The sequence below is a fragment of the Pezoporus wallicus genome, unplaced genomic scaffold (genome assembly GCF_028554395.1).
Source record: "Pezoporus wallicus isolate ANWC-B61680 ecotype Strahan unplaced genomic scaffold, APGP_CSIRO_Pwel_v1 contig_2384, whole genome shotgun sequence".
NCBI classification, from domain to species: Eukaryota; Metazoa; Chordata; class Aves; order Psittaciformes; family Psittacidae; genus Pezoporus; species Pezoporus wallicus.
Genome location: NW_026640488.1, coordinates 675866 through 693985, shown reverse-complemented (window position 1 = coordinate 693985; position 18120 = coordinate 675866). Strand labels below are relative to the sequence as shown.

Genomic DNA, 18120 nt, shown 5'->3' with positions numbered 1-18120 from the left:
ACACATAACATGGTACATTTTAACAAAATACAATCCAGAATTTTCCTTCAAATAAGCTACTAAAAAAGCAGCAATTTACCAGTCTTCAATGTTACTCAAATTCATTAAATTACTTTTAGCATGAACTGAACCCTGTAGTTTCCAAGATAGCTTGTTAGATTTTACCTCTGATGTAGAATTTGAACCAACTACATTCCTTTTCTGAAAGAAAAGTTATAAACCATTTCGAGTTTCTGTTGCTTTAACTATAAGGAATGATTAGTGTTCTGCACATTAAGAACCTGAATGCTTCTATAAATACAGCTTAATGTACTGACACAGACCAGGACTAAATAAGTAATTCTTGTCAGAATATACTCCATATGGAGCGTTCACAATCTCTTCTTTACAGCTCACTTGAACAGCTGGGAACTATGGTAAGGCATGAAGATTCTTTCTGAGACCAGGGGAAAGGAAAGAAAAATGGGATTCCTCATTGGAATAGCATGCTTGCCTTTCTGGCAAAGGTCTGATCAAATATACCTTAAACTAAGTATCGCAGGAGTCACACTCAGCAGAGACAAAAATCAAACCTAGTCTGTGACAGGCACCCGACTTTCACTGGCTTTAGGACAGACTGAAAACATGGATTTCTACAGGCTTTGCTGGTCACTAATTAGGAATACACCACCTTCAGAGCTATCACATACTACACTTCTACCTGCCAGGGGCTTGCTAGGCTGCAGTTGTACCCAAATTGGTAGAAGCATGAGCTGTAAGCTTTTGCTGGTTTTCACAGGCCACTGTGCCATTACCCCGCTGCCTCTTAGTGCATATTTTCTCGGGCACATTCTCCTGTGCTGCTTGCTCATGGAAACAGTATCTCACAGCTGGCTCAGACACCGGGACCAGGCTGACGCTCATGAGAGTTATTTAGTGTAAGTTGACCCTTTCCTAAAGTTTCAAGTTAGTGTTTAAATCTTGCCTCTCCCTAAATTAATTATGTAAATGAAAATAATTAATATAGGAAATTAGTTACACTTTTCAGTAACTAAAGAAAGAGATACAGCAAAATAAGCAAAAAGCTACAGATATTTGTCCACCTCATATTTTCAGTCACTGAACATTCTTTCTAATTCATTTATGATTAAATCTTGCCTGGGCATAGCTTCTCTTCCACAGTATGGAATTTCCTCCTCTGCATTCACTCCCCTTACTCCCACTGTTAAAATGCTCTGTTCTAGCTCAGGAGCATACATGTATTTTGCCTTGTGTGGTAGGTATCTCTGTGAAACAGTTAAATGGCAAAGTCTGAGTGAACCCCATTTAGCCTCTGAAGAGCAAACGTTTCTTTGGCTACCTTCCCTAGTTTGGTCAGAAGAACACACACAGCAGAACAAAAGAAAGGGAATAAGCAGATAGAAGAGAAACGGGGAATGCTCATGAACTGGCCGGCTGTGACGCAAATCAGAGCTCAAATTTGCTGCCCTGTCACCGCTGCCCACTGCTTGTACTAGGAGCTAACACCCAGTCCAAAGACCTCATGTCTGCAGAAATATATGAGGCAAGTAAAAAGGCAAGAGAGGAAGAAATAACCAGAACTGGAGTTCACTTGATAGAATGCGGGGGCAGAGTTGAAGAGCTTCACAACAACCTTTTGGAAGAAGTCACATCCTTGCACAAAAGGTGTGTTTTTGCCAGGGGACATTAAGGAAAACCAGAAAATCTCATTTATTCTGCAAAATTTAGTGAGAGCCAAGCCTAACTCTTCTTCACTCTGTGGGAATTAAAAAAAACAGCTACTGCCTTAAACATTCCTGTATTTAAGAAATCTCCTGCAGTTATAGGGAAAAATTATTCCTTTGTCTTTGCAACGATATTGCAAATCAGGAATCATCTGAATAAATAAAACTAGTCTATTTCTGTATTTTGTAAAAAGAAAAGGTTTCAAATATGCCCAGGAGACAAAGAGGATCATATTTTTACAAGTCCTTTTGGCCACCTGTCTGTACATACGTTTAACCCTGTGAATTATTAATAAGTATTTTTATCAATAATAACATGCAGCTTTTGTGCTACAGAAACACACAGAAGGCTGCAGCTCTGACTTTTGCACTTGGCCAAGCTATACTGCAGAAAACTCATTTAGCATCACCGAACCATTTTGGCTGAGATTCTGAATTGCTCAGAGCTGCAGAATTCTTTACAATTCCCATGGCATTTGCCTATGGAACAGTAATTAATGATTAGCCGAGACAACAGCATGCATTTGCATTTTTGTTGACAGAAGCTGCTTCAGTTTTCAGAGTTAATCCAACTTAGGGATGCAGCAGCAGCAGCATGTAACTATACTTGCATGTACTCATATTTCAAAACAAATTTCAGATGAAGCTACTGTCTCTAATACACAAATTTAATGCACATGCTGGTGTTCTGGCTTCTCTTGTACCTGCACTAAAACATTACCCTTATTTCATCCATGAAGCTGTGCATCGCACAAGACCCAGCCAAGACTGCCAGCCAAGCAAGGCTCAGGAGAGTAGTCCATTGCAACAAGTAGTCATTTTCTCTGCCAGAAGATCCAACTGTCAGCAAAGGTAACTCTACTATCTCTGTCAACAAGCTCTCCAGCCACTGTGATGCATTGTGCCTAGGCTGAAAAGGGGCTCAGTGCAAATTTGAGATAAACCTTATTACATACAGGAGTGAAGGCAAAGAAAAGGAAGCAGCAATCTGATCATTTCGGCAAGAAAGCACCTTCTTTTAATCAAAGAAGAATGCAGGCAACATGACAGTTAAGTAAACATGTTACAATAATATAGACTTGATTCCTGAGAAATACACTGGCAATACTACAATTCACAATTTGCATCAATTTGGAGACATCCTTACAAGGGCTCCCATCATCTCCCAGAGGGGCTATCTGAAAAGGTTTTTTGCTTGGCAAAACTCCAAAGATCAAAAATGCTCCTCACCACAAGTATGTTTATAAGTCCCAGGATGAGTTATCTATGGCAGCACTAATTCAGCAGTATCCAGAATACTTTTAATCTTCTAGGAGAATCCAGACTTCCGAAAGCCCTCATCTTCCTCTATCCCATTTCCTGTGTGTGTGAAACCACCTCACACATTTATCAACCTAGTATAGTGGTAGTTAAATGTCATGAAACACACAGAAGCAGAAATCACACATTTGGTTGGCGGGGGGGGAGAAGATTCATAGTTAAACAGATACCAACTGAATATATAGAATCTCCCATTAAAATATTTAACCAGCATCCACGCTGAGTACCTGAACTTCCTTCTTGCTCGTCTTACCCGGAATGGTGTGTTGATTCGGCTAGTAAGCGTATCTAGGATGTGCACATTCTCATGTCGGTGCAGCAAAATAAACCGGAGGAAAATCTTGAGGAGGGCTGGCTCTGAAACACTACGCAAAAAGAGATCCAGGTACGCAGTGGTAGTCATCACTTCTTCCACAGTCAGCTGCAAGCAAAAATAGTGTAAATGCAAACACAAAATACCCACCCATCCTCTGCAACTATATACCTGACAAACACTAAATTCTCCATTCATAACACTGCCACAAAACCAGACAGAGGTCTTTGCTTTTAAATTTACAAAGAGCATGCTTCTGAATGGCTCATGAGCATTTTGAACCAATTTCTTATCTGTCTTACTTCCCCAGGAAAAAAAAACTTCCCCCAAATTGACACCCCAAACCTCACACATACTGAAATATGAAGAGCAAATCATTCTACAAGCTCTCCACCACCTTTCAGCCCATGTCAGCTCTTTTGCATCACATTTCTGTCATCCTTCAGAAGCATCTTCAGCTGTTGTGAATACCTGCATCTACCACTTCATAAAAAAAAATGCCAGAGCACAAAGCACACTACAAACTCATGGTTCTAGAGCTTTAAACAAATGAAAATCCTGATAGCTATCCAGAATTTTTTCAGTTTTCCTTCTTTTTATTTTCCCACAGCACAATTCCTCATCTTACTCAATTTTTGAGAGGAGTATGTATATAGACACACACACAAACCAAAACCTGACTATTTGTATATCAAAATACAATTCAAATATCCATGCGACACTCACATACCCTAACCCACACTTCTCTGCTTATTGCAATCCCTTGGATCCTATTCACAGCATACACTGGCAAAGCACAGAAAATTCCAAAGGCCACCTCTGCAACACGTCTTGCTGTTGCAAAGTCAGCTTTTTAAAAATAGTCACCCAGGAACATAATAAGCTTAAGTGCACAAAGATAAACCCTTAAACACAGGAATCCGGCTATATGAAAGGAAGTATTAAACATCCTTTGTTTACCAAACTTAGCTGGATAAATGAAAAGACTGATTTTATTAAAGAAGAAGAAAAAAATTCAAAGCTGTCACTTCAGAGCTAAGAGGATTTAGAAAATTCTCAGAAGGGCAACATTTACGTAACATGCTGTAAATATTCAAATCCCTGTTCTGTTATGCTGCATGTTAGCCATGTACACAGCAATGTCATGCTGCAAATGTTCTCTTTAAAGCATTTAAGATCACAGGCTCCTTCTGGCTGGTTACACAGAACATAGGAATGCTGTATGCAGCCTACAGACCTTATGAAGAGTGAGCACCAGTGAGGAGAGTAGAGAGAAGCACACTTTTCCATACTTTTCCAGGACTACTGCCACATTTCAACGACCAAACACCTGCTCAGGAAATCAGCCAGAGTTGTGAAACAAAGGAAATTGTTTCCACTTGGAGCCAAGATTCTTTTTCTTTTTCTTTTGCAATAGCCAAAAGGTGTGGGGACTTGTGGGCTTTCTAATGGAACCTGTTGATTGTTGCCCTGAGAACTGGCTTTTTTTTTGTTTGCTTTTTTGACAGCAGCAAGCTATAAAAACCAAAGCCCAAGAAATCCATCATGTGACATCATTATGATAGCATACAGTTCATCGAAGAGTTTAAACCCTCTGCCAAGGAAAGGCCAGACAGAAGTAATACATCTTTATGTCGCTGTGTCACTTCTCCTTCATCCTTTATGGGGAAAAGCAAGTATGCTCTTGGCCTGCAGGTTTCACAGACGTCTGCTGACAGCAGAGGAATGGGCCTATATCTAAAATACTGAAGCTGTAAATGAAAGCAACAAAAGCCACTGGATTCACAAGGGCAGTGACCTTTTCCTAAAACCAGTGCTCTTTGGACAACTCATCTTACATTCATATCAGTGAGAGAAACCCAAATGCTCTTCAGAGTGCATATCGTGAATGAAACAAAGAGCATAAGAAAGCGAGCCAGAGACTACTTTAAGTAAATAAATGTTTGTTTCCAAGAACATATTCAGTGCTCCTGACAGCTTAGGGACTAGACAAGAAATCATGTTTATCTTAAACCAACACTTCAATGATACCACTAAACAGAGGTAGAAGAACCAACCAATTAGTAATGAAGCCCAAATACTTCACAACAGAGTAGCTTATAACCTCGTTAAATCTTAATTCTCTGTATTGGGTTTTTTTTTGTGCAGAGTGCCACATTACACTTGATTTTTAGTTCCTGGGAAAGAAGTTGCTGAACCTGCTTAAACGTTTTCTGAGAAAGAGGGAAAACAACTCAGTTTTGTCAAGATTTAAATGGATTTATAAGAATCTTTTTTTCATTTTCCAATGAAAACACCCTGACTTATCTCATCCACAACGCTCCTTCAAACTTTAGCAACAAATGAAGCTAGGACCTATTTCACAGCTCACTGTGCAACATGCAAAGCAGGCAAGTTAACTCTGTACAAGTAATTTTAATGTCACCATATTCTAGAAGTTCCAGTGCTTTCTCAGCATGCCTTTGTGTGCAACTTGTCCACATAGACCAGCACAAAGATCATCCTTCTGCATCCTCACATGTGCAAATCAAACAAAAAGTATTGCTTTTTGGCATTTGAAATGTATGCAGCTTAGGAAAAAAGATCAACTAGGCTGGCAAGTGGGCATCCATGCTTCTACAATTACATCTTATTTTGCCACCATGCATTCTGGCTTGCTTCTCCCCTTTACCAGGTCTGATGTTAACTGCAAGATCTGAAGATTTGAGGCACCTAGAGAAGCATTCAGAAAGGCTGATTTTAGCTCCACAAGGCTCATTTTCCCTTCACTCAACGGGATACATAAGCCTGCTCTGAATGAGCCTCTAGAGAGCTCACTTTTTCTGCAATTAACTAGGTTGGAGAAATCAGTTACACTAGGCAAAACCCAGCCTTGGCAAGACCCCTTTTAACTCTGTACACCTCTTCTACAGATTGCATTATACATAATACATCAAGTGCTGAAAGTGAGACTCATTTGTGCAGTTATTATTGAAGACCTCTGTTTTCTAAGATACCAAATCCATGCTACTAAGCTTCATTCTGACTCCCTGCTGCTTGACTCTTCTTTAACTAATGCCTCATGAGACAGATTTGGGGGGAAGTAGGGAAATCCTTTCTAATAAATTCAAAGCAATACTTAGGTAAACAGCAGAAGAACAAATGTTTCCAGAGAACAAAACATTTACTAACCATGTCAAGCATGTCCACTACAGTCAAATCCAGAGTCAGCTTACAAAACTTTACATCACTGTAAACATTGATTACGGTATAATTCGTCCAAGTAAGCTTTTAGCTAGCACTCAGAATCGACCATTTTTGAAAGGATGACAAAAAGCAAGCCAAAATTTACACACATTCACAAACCCAATATTTAACTTGAAAATTTGTCACCTCTGATAATTCAAGTATCAAGAAAAACAGCAAAACAAACTGAAATTAATTAAATTAAGTCATGGTAGTTTTTCTAGAGAAGCCCTTTGTTAAATAAGTAAATTTCAAGCTACGTTTTTGATAAAGGCATTTCAATAATATTAAATTCACCACTGCCAAACCAGCAAGAATAAAAGCTCACCAGCAACAGCCCTTGCAGTAGTATTCATGGTAAAGACCAGGGATAGCTCTGCTTCTAGGATGACATTGTAGGATTGAAAGTGAAAAATGAGGGGGGAAAAAAAAAAGTCCATATCCATTGTATTAATTCAACCAGTATTCTATCTTTTATATTTTCATTATTCACTGTTGTAACAATTTGAAGTTTCTGGATTTTTCTTTTTCCAACATACATACAAATTTTAATGCCTGTCTAAAGACACCATCAAGAAAAACTTATCCACATGTTTTTCTATATAATAATCAGTTGTTACAGATATTTCTAAGGTATAATTTGCTGCAGAAGGGACTACCCGAGAGTCTTCATAGCCACACAGATATTTGATTAGAGATTACTGAAGAGAGAAAGCCCTTTTTAGCCTCGTAATACCCTTCTCTAATTATGCAATAATTTTTAGCAAATCTTTTCTCACCTCCTCTGATGACTGATTAGATGGTGAGGCAGAACACAGTAAAGAGATCCAGCTTTTGTAAGTCACTGTGCCAAGTAATGGCAAAGAGGCAGAAATTACTGTCATTGCAAGTTCAGTTTAATATATTACACTCGCTGTGTTAGACCAATTGAACTGATTCTTTATTACTGGCTATTTTCCCTTGGGATCCACACAATATATTTCTAATTTACAGCTTCATGCCCTCTTACAGGAATATGGCTATCATGATTCCTCCTTCCCTTCACATTTCCCTTCCTGTAACGATTTCATATTGCCCATGAAGGGACAGTAAATGTTCTTATTGGAACTTAACCACTGGATCCATGAGTAGTTTAAATCTGAATAAGCCCACTTCACTGATAAACAAAACCCACTCATTTCCACACGCTTCTGCTTTCTATTCATTTTCAACTTCTTGGCCCCTGCTTGTGCTGTCAAAAGGGTTCCTGCTTCACTTCACTGCACAGTGAATTGTTTTCAGGTTAAAACTATTCAGGAAATAAAGGTGGGTTTTAACCTCAATCAGTTTCCCATATGAACAGTTGTCCTGGAAAAAGAGAGGGGGACAAGTGGGATCAGGGACAGAGGAAGTCTGCACACTGAGAAAACCAGAACAACAGAACTGCTTCAACTTCCTCCAGCTTACATTTATAAACTGCTTCAGTTTATACCAGGTTAAAATTCAACTCAACTGCAGTGTTTGATGCCAAACCCGAAAGGCACCTTTAACATATATCCACTCCATAGCTAGCAAAATTAAGTTTTGCAGCTATTAATGGGCTTCTCCAAAGCATGAGACTGTTCAAAGTTTACCAGTAACACTTGGTTTACGCTTTTTAACAGCAGCTGTCCAAGTGCTTTTCACTAGGGTGAAAGATGGTATTATTTCTAAATGGGAACTGACAGTCTTGTGGGATATTTATAAAGATGCTCCTTCTAATCTATACAGTATAATTTACAGGTCATTTCCCTCTAGCTGAGCTGCGTAATCATCAAGCAAGTATTATTGAATTATCAGAGTAGCATACTGTGTTAGGGGTTTGCGTTTAGATGGGTTAGTGCACAATAGAATTGAGGTCCATTTGACAGAGCTTATTTGACAGGACCATGCCAGTGCTTCTGCAGAACAGTTCTGTTCACCTGGCCAACACCAACATTTTATACTAAAAAGCTGGTACAATTTTCCATTATTCAGATCAAAGCCTTCCAAGTAGAAAAATAATTATACGATAATCAGCAATTAAACGTCATACAGTAAAGCAGTAAAAGACATAAAAAATTGCTTTTAGCACATAATTTGTCAAATTTTCAGCACTATCTTCAATAAATTGAAATAACACAAATTACAGAAACACTCCAGATGTTCCAAATAGTTATCTTTGTCACACAAATTCCCTGAATGCCAAATTAAAGTTAAATCATATGCACTTACAGTAAAGAGATGCATATAACCAATCTGAGCTGTATCAAAGATAGCATAATATTTATGTGTACACCACAGTGTGGTTCCTAATTATCTAGCACACGGTTTTGACTGCAAAAGATGTATGTATTAAAGACCTTCTGGAAAGGATTTCACTCAGATTTCTACAGTAGTGCTGCAACTACCTGAAAAATCAGGTAAATATGCCCTTTCTGTAACAAATATAAAAAAAACTAAAACAAGGCAATATGGCCTCTAGCAGAACTCATAAAACAGATTTTGCTACGGTTATTCTGGATTCACTTTGGGATTTAAATTAGGCCTTTACTGAAGAGGAAATGAGGTTTATTTGATCACTCAGACCCATGTACAATTTGGCCCCAGAAGACTTTATATTTTTTTGATAGAGCATCAAAATGTTAGTTTTGAAAGTGACACAAGAAAAAGCCAATGAAATGTGTCACAGAAATTTAATGGTATGGCTTTGTGCCCAAGCAGAATTATACCTTCTCAAGTATTTTTTTCCTGAGTACCAAAATCTAAGGAAGAACATACACAACTGCCAAATTTCAAGATTTAACTGACATGCCATCAAAAAATGCCAGTCTTCAAATAAAGAACAGAGTTTGCCAGATAACTCTTAACTTTCTTAAATTAAGACTATCTGGTCAAACACTTATACCCAAAAGATAAAAGATGGTTTGGGCAAAAAATTAAACAATGGATTGTTACTATGAAAAGAAAACTACCAAATTAACCTTCTATTTAGCTCTGTATCTTTACAGACAAGGTATTTTATTCCTTCTGGTTTTAACTGAATTTTGACAGAAACAAAGGATTTGTGACCTTGTGTAACCCCACTGAAGCATGTCATTAATTCAGTTTTTTCAGTGTCTCACAAAACTCAGATATCAGAAGGGAGATAACTCTTTTGTAAAAAGTATAATAAAATCCAAACAGCTAAAGGACAAGACAGGGCTACCCAGCACAGCCAGTTCATGTGTGTCCCTAGCTACATAGTACATAGGGATCTGTCTACGCCTTCAGCAATGTGCAGCTTCTGAGATACATATTTGTCAACTGCTCGTTACACATGTAGGTGGAATAACCCACACAAAGTGACAAGACTAGTACAGACCAGGTATAAATATACAAGAACACGCTATATATAGGATGCTTATCTTTGAGAAATGAAGTTAGGGAGTTATAAACTTGAGAATGTTTGGGTTATTTAAGCACAGGGCAGTTAATCTGCTATATAAATAACCTTCACAGAGCTCAGTGTGAAAAACAGGTTATTTCAAGCCAAGTAGGTAGCCCAAGCAATTTGAAACTTCCTTAACTGGAAAAAACCTGAACTACCACGTTATTTTATCAAGTCCATACTATCTTCCTGAGATAACACCATAAAAAAAATAAAGAACAATAATAATAATAATAATTAAAAAAAAAATCACATCAACCAAATTTGTTGGTCTCCCCACCCCATGACTTCTTCATACACATCTCAACACTCTTGTACCACTTCAGTCACAAAGGGAACTGTACATAGTAAGTATGTATGGGGAGACAATCTGCAAAAAAATAAAAAAAAGGCAGAGCTTACTACACAGTTCCATAAATGTGTAACACAGTTCCATAAAGGTGTAACTTGAAGCTGACACTTCAAGATCACACATACAATATCTCACAGCTTTGGACCACATGCTGAAATTCTGATCTACTTTACTGAAATTCTGCTTACTTAAATTTTGATACTGCTTCCACCAAAAGTCTTGTTTGATACTCCAATGTTTTAGGATGGGAGAGGAGAAGAAAGTCAATGAAAGGTGACAGCAAATCTGCATGGATGAACTAGGAGCTCCTAACAAAACAAACACAAAAAGGAGTAGACAAAGCAGGGATAGATGACCCAGGAGGAATATTGAAAAACTGCCTGTGTGGGCAGGGAAAGGATTAGGAAAGCCAAAGCTCAGCTGGACTTGAAGAACAGCTTCAACAGCAAAGGTATACTACGAAAAATGTATGCCCACTGCTAAATGTGGGAAGGGGACCTGGGGACAACATACACAGAAAAAGCCTCAGTACTCAATTCCTTCCTCACCTTTGTCTTTACTGGCAAGATTTGCCTTTGGTATTCCCAGGTCCTTAAGATAAAAGTGGAAATCCAGAGCAAGGAAGACTTACTCTTAGACGAGGGGGGTCAGGTTAGGAAACATTTAAAGAAACTGGACATACATGAGGTTTGCTGTCAGATACGCGAGAGCCTTGTGTCAGATCCACTAGATGGTGCAATCCATCTTCTCCATTCAATGCGTTTGAAGTTTATCCACGTAAGTAATTAATTTTTAAAGAGGAAAAAGTCAAACTTCATGCTAATCAAGGAAAGGTTTATTACTAGAAGCACAAGGCACCAAACAATGTTGGGGTTCAGGAAAGATCTAGGCTTGAAACTCATGTACGTCTCCATTTAAGAGAAACCTAATTTCAGAGTATATAAATGAAGTTCAACAAAATTTTCCTTGCATGAAAAAAAAAATGTAATTAAAACAGCATGCTTTATATGATTTAAGTAACAGGGAAATCATCAACCCAATAGCAGGTTAGCAGATTTACTCACCAATAAGAATGGCATTCATCAGGTACAAAAAAAATGGTACTATTCAAAGCAACTTAAAATTAGTCTTAAGTGCTTCAGAAGTAAAACCAGTACCCACTAAGACTAGAATCCTACAGCTACATTTTGTTATCACCCTTGTTATCCATAACCTTGACCTAAATAAAACTGAGTAGATTTTCACTTTTAATTCCCAGTCTTGATAAGGGATTAAGTCAAGGTACAGAAATATAAAAAGTTACTGCCAGGTAAGGTGGTGAACTAACTGAATGGCCGACTACAGCCTTGATCTGGATCACAGCCAGATTTTATGTCAGCCCTTGCCAACTTCCTAAACGTTTGAAGTCTGCCGAATCATTGAAGGAGATTCTATACTGCTTATTATTTCCTTGGTAAGTGACTACTTACCATGAAGAACTGAGTCCACTGCCAAGTTCTAGACTTAGAAAGCAGGGTACGGTGTTTCACTGGCTTCTCGGAAAATGGAACAGGTGCACTGCTTTCTGCTTGGCAGGCTTAGTAAAATTAGTAGACCTTCAAAAAGTAATTTATTAGTCCTCTCCTGGTGCCTTCTGATGGATTTTTACTTTCTGCAATTCCTACTTTTTCTCATCATACAAGGTGTTCTTTTTACAGGGCAATCAGGATTGTTAATTGGCATATTCTGCAACAGCTGGAAATGCAGTTTGCTGCAGTCTAACCCCAAAAAAAACAAAAATTAAAAAAAAATAAAACACAGGTAGTTCACCAACATCAGTGACACATTTTGCCAAAGGATAACCCAAAAAATTTAAAATGATCACTTTTATCTCCAAAGCAACATAAATTGTACCCTACTACATTATAAAATTCATACCAAACTCCACTTCTTCTCCACTTTACAAAGTAGCTTTACCAACTGTGATGAGGAACTACAAAACAATACCTACCTTGCTAAAATTAGCATAATATTCCCTGACTGAACATTTTCCTTGTGGGCATTTTCTTTTTGGAAAATGCTCATTTGGAAAACAATAATCCTCATGGAATATGAGGACATGTTGCCTAAAAGGTCACTGCTTTTTTGATGATATGTCAGCCTAGTGCAACAAAAATATTTTGGCTCTTCATTTCACTTAATTTTAAACCTTTTCAGAAATACCTGTATCTTGCTTAATACTCACTACAGTGTAAACAGAAAGTGTAGAATAAAAAGATGGAAAGTTAGCCTAGACTCTTAATTATACGGAAGTTGCTACTGACACTACATTTAACTGTATCTTTACACAGAGATCATCCATAATGCTTTTTGCCTGTTGTTATGTCCTGTCCTGCTTGCATACACCACTGACCTTATGGAGGGCAGGAGCCATTACTGGCACCAAAAATCCATTGTAAATGTAATTTACAAGCTGGTTACGTATCAATGGATGTGCCACCTAAAAGGATGGGGGAGAGAAAGACAAAGAACAGTTCCAGTAAGATTTAAAACAAGACAAGGTACACAGTATTATTAACTACTACCAAAATCCTTTCCCATTCAACAAGGTATGTTCACTTACCTTTCTTACCAGCATTTACTATGATTCAAGTTCTTACAGATCTTTCCTCAAAGAAATATACAAACTCTGTTTAATTATAGTAAGCCTGCCAAAGTTAGAGAACAGGGCTTTTCAATCTCCCGGCATGCTGACAAAGATGAATGAATGGACAGAAAGCGTGTATACCCATGCATCAAAGGAAGATTTGAGAATCTATATTTAGCTCCTGCAACCTCATCAGTGTCACTTGAAGGTGGATTTGCCATTGTTAACTTGTCCTCCTACAAGAAGGAAAAGCAGAACAGCTGCTTTCCTGTGGTTCAAGAGTGGATAAACCAAAGCACTCCCTAGCTATGGGGTAACAACATATTATTTGTTTGCTTTTCTCCCAGCCACTGTAAAACAGAAATTAAAACAAGACCTACATTATTCATTCAATAGGTTGGTTCAGAGCTTTAAGAAATGAACAGTTATTAGAAGCCAAAAATTTACTTTTATAATGAAGCATTCACTTTGCTTTCACAAAGAGAACACATCACCAGTTCATGCATTTAAAAAAAATTTGATAGAAGAAAAAAAATATTCCATTCAGAAGCACTGTAAGTTGTTATATTGTGTTTGAAGTTCACAGAGACTGGAGTGTCACAGCCTACATGTGGCCACAAGTAGTTTTTCCCACTTGCAGTTCTTCCCAGGCCTCCTTTCATGTCTAACCTTTGCTTTGGAAAGGGAAAGAAGAAGGGTTACCCACTCTTTGCTGTGATCCAGGAAAAAAACCTAGTAAGTGGCAAGTGGCTACGTTGATCCTTTTTAATGTCTGGCCAAAGTTTTTAGGTCAACACAGAACAAGCCACGCCATGAAGACCATTCCATGCACGGAAAAAAAAAATCCTGCAGCAACTGAGCTTTTAATTTAGCTGCGGAAAGACTATGCACACTCAAGCAGCAGTCAGAAACTGATCTTTCTGCATGTCAGCTGAAGATCCTTGTCCTGGGCTTAGCAGTAGCGCTACACATTTTTTCTCCTTCTCGGGTGGTCAACCTGTGAAGGAAACATTCTTTTACGCTCCCAGCCCCATCCCCCCCACCCGACCCTTTACAGCATCATTTGAGAGTTTTGAGGTTTTTGAATGGCCTTTTAATACTGTTGAGACTTGTTTGCTGATTGTAATGGGGATCACCATGTTGGCATGCATACAGAGTGTATTTTGCCCATGACCATCCTGTATGATTTCAAGAGTTAAGCAGAGTCAGGTTTGGGTCTTGTCAGGGGTTAAACGACGATATAGGAGGAGCAGGAGATTTTCCCGAGGCTGGACAGCCATGAGCGGCAGGGCGTGTGGGACAGTATGGGCAAGTATCTAGGCCAGTGGGCCCCTCCAGTGCTTTGGAAATTCACCACAGAACAAGTGCAAAATCTGGAAAAATCAGAAAGAAACACAAGCTTTTTTGGGTGCTGTGGGGTTCTGGAGAATGCACATCCCAAATTACAGTTCGATTGTAAGCCCTCTCTATCATGTGACCATGAAGAAGAATGATTTTAAATGGGGCCCTGAACAACAACAAGCCTTTGAGCAAATTAAACGCGAGATAGTTCATGCAGTGGCCCTTGGACCAGTCCGGACCGGGCCAGATGTAAAAATGTACTGTACACTGCAGCTGGGGAGAACGGTCCTACCTGGAGCCTCTGGCAGAAAGCTACAGGGGAGATGTGAGGTCAATCCCTCGGCTTTTGGAGACAGGGATACAAAGGATCTGAGGTCAGCCACACCCCAACTGAGAAAGAGATACTGGGAGCCTAGGAAGGGGTTTGAGCTGCTTCGGAAGTGACTGGCACTGAAGCACAGCTCCTCCTGGCACCCCAGTTGCCCATGCTGGGCTGGATGTTCACAGGCAGGGTCTCCTCTACACATCATGCAACTGATGCTACATGGAGTAAATGGGCTGCACTAATTACACAACAAGCTCAAATAGGAAATCCCAGTCATCCAGGCATTCTAGAAGTCATCACGGACTGGCCAGAGGGCAAAGATTTTGGAATGTCACCAGAGGAGGAGGTGGTGCACGCTGAAGAGGCCCCACCATATAATAAACTGTCAGAAAGTGGAAAACAGTATGCCTTGTTTACTGGTGGGTCCTGCCGTACTGTGGGAAAGCATCGGAGATGGAAGGCAGCCGTATGGAGTCCTCAACAACAAGCTGCAGAAATTGTTGAAGGAGAGGGTGAATCAAGTCAGTTTGCTGAGGTGAAAGCCATCCAGCTGGCCCTGGACATTGCTGAATGAGAAAAGTGGCCAGTACTTTATCTCTATACTGACTCATGGATGGTGGCAAATGCCCTGTGGGGGTGGTTGCAGCAATGGAAGCAGAGCAACTGGCAATGCAGAGGTATCCATCTGGGCTGCTGCACTGTGGCAAGGTATCGCTGCTCAATTGCAGAACCTGGTGGTGAAGGTATGCCATGTAGATGCCCATGTACCCAAGAGTGGGGCCACTGAGGAACACCAGAACAACCAACAAGTGGATAAAGCAGCTAAGATTGAAGTGGCTCAGATCAACTTAGATTGGCAACATAAAGGTGAATTATTTTTGGCTCGGTGCACCCATGACACTTCAGGCCATCAGGGTAGAGATGCAACATACAGATGCCCCGTGATTAAGGAGGGGACTTAACAATGGACACTATTGCCCAGGTTATTCATGAGTGTGAAACATGTGCTGCAACTAAACAAGCCAAGCGGTTAAAGCCTCTTTGGTATGGAGGACGATGGCTGAATTACAAATATGGGGAGGCTTGGCAGATTGATTATATCACACTGCCACCAACCCGCCAAGGCAAGCGCCATGTGCTTACCATGGTGGAAGCAACCACCAGGTGGCTGGAAACATACGCTGTGCCCCATGCCACTGCCCGGAACACTATCCTGGGCCTTGAGAAACAGATTTTGTGGCGACACGGCACCCCAGAGAGAACTGAGTCAGACAACGGGACTCATTTCCGGAATAACCTTATAGATATTTGGGCCAAAGAGCATGGCACTGAGTGGGTATATCACATCCCCTACCACGCACCAGCCTCTGGGAAAATCGAACGGTACAATGGGCTGTTAAAAACTACACTGAGAGCGATGGGTGGGGGAACTTTCAAGCATTGGGATACACATTTACCAAAGGCCACCTGGTTGGTCAACACCAGAGGATCTGCCAACAGGGCTGGCCCAGCCCAGTCAGAATTTCTACATGCTGTAGAGGGGGACAAAGTTCCTGTGGTGCACATGAAGAATTTGCTGGGGAAGACAGTCTGGGTTATTCCTGCTTCAGGTAAAGGCACACCCACTCGTGGGATTGCTTTTGCTCAGGGACCTGGATATACTTGGTGGGTAATGCGGGAAGATGGGGAAGTCCGATGTATACCTCAAGGGGATTTGATTTTAGGGGAAAACAGCCAATGAACTTAATTGTATGCTGTTGCCTGCTGTGTAATCCTTTTATAGACCATCAACTACATGTCTTCAGGTCACCAGCGACTGGCCCTGACTTCCCTCCGACCATCATCCCAACAGAGAATGAACTTTGATAGAACCAGATGAGTTCTGCAGTAAAGGAACGATCAGCATCAGCAGGCAACGATCCAACACTGCACACAGCCTCTCCTGCTCCGAAAGACAACAACAAGAGATGGAACCTGAAATCATGGACCAAAGGGACTCAGCAGCATTATAGGGATTGGTCCATGCACTAAGAAATGATCTCTTTCTCTCTGTCTGTGTATGTGGATATATATATACGGGAGAGCGATGGTATATTGAAAATGTGGGATCTGAGCATGACGTGAATGGTATGAAATAAGGGGTGGATACTGTCCTGGGTTTAGCAGTAGCAGTCAATTTTTCTCCTTCTTAGTAGCTGGTACAGCGCTGTGTTTTGACTTTCAGCCTGGGAACAGAGCTGATAACACTGATGTTTTACTTTGACCAAGGACTCTGAGTCTCATGCTCTGCCAGGGAGGAGGAGAGGCCAGGAGGAAGCGGGGACAGGACACCTGACCCAAACTAGCCAAACAGGTATTCCATACCACAGCACGTCATGCCTGGGGAGGTAACTGGGAGTTACCCGGAAGGACACGCTCTTCTTGATCGGGCTTGTTTCGGCGGGTGGTATCGTATTCTCTTCCCTTGTTATTTCCCTTATCATTATCGTTACTGATGGTAGCAGTAGTGGTTTGTGTTATACCTTAGTTACTGGACTGTTCTTATCTCAACCCGTGGGAGTTAACATTCTTTTGAGTCTCCTCCCCATCCGTCCAGAAGCTGGGGGGAGTAGAAACTGTGTGGCTGACTGGGTTTAAACCACAAGAGTTCTTAACCATTTTAAGTTTAAAATAACATGTGCTTTAATTTGTCTGCAGTAACCTTCATATCAATTTTTTAAGAAGGTATCAAATATGACCTCCTGGAAATGTAGATCTGTAGAAAAACTCTGCTTAGACACCAAAATTAATATTGTCTCCTCTTCATGTTTAAACATGCATGTTAGAAATCTTTATATTGCATTTAAAGAATGACAGTTGCTATTATTTCCCTGTTCAATGCTCTAAGAGTCAATCAGTTGCTTCACTGTATTTTGCACATCTCATAAAAACATATCTTCTATTTAACAATCAATGTGACTAAATTTTCAATCCTATTCAGCACATTTCTTCAAGTAACATATAAACACAGTTTCTCTAGAATTTGTGTCATGTTTTAATAAAATACTGGACAAAGTTTCTGTAGGATTTACCAGCCTTAAAAACAATACAAAACCACAAAAAACCTCAGTTTATGTTTAGATCAGAGAAAAACAAAAAGAAAGGAAGGGATCAAAGCCAGTGGAAGGAATAAAAAAAGAAATCAAGAAATAATCATTGAGAACAGAAAGTGGAATCAAAACTGATAGGCTGAGAAAGTTGGGGCTGTTCAGCCTGGAGAAGAGAAGGCTGCGTGGAGACCTCATAGCAGCCTTCCAGTACCTGAAGGGGGCCTATCAGGATGCTGAGGAGGGACTCTTCATTAGGGACTGTAGTGATAGGACAAGGGGTAACGGGTTCAAACTTAAACAGGGGAAGTTTAGATTGCATATAAGGAAGAAATTTTTTACTGTAAGGGTGGTGAGGCACTGGAATGGGTTGCCCAGGGA

The 18120-nt window shown here is 40.0% G+C and overlaps 1 protein-coding gene across 1 annotated transcript in view; it reads right to left on the bottom strand.

The window, feature by feature from the left end:
* FHIP1A (FHF complex subunit HOOK interacting protein 1A) overlaps window positions 1-18120 on the bottom strand; it is a 48938-nt gene that overhangs the window by 12204 nt on the left and 18614 nt on the right. Inside the window, exons 5-6 of the mRNA XM_057419029.1 lie at window positions 12754-12840; window positions 3298-3465 (exon numbers count right to left, since the gene is read on the bottom strand). Coding sequence (XP_057275012.1) covers window positions 3298-3465; window positions 12754-12840 — 255 coding nt within the window. The remainder of the gene's footprint in view (window positions 1-3297; window positions 3466-12753; window positions 12841-18120) is intronic.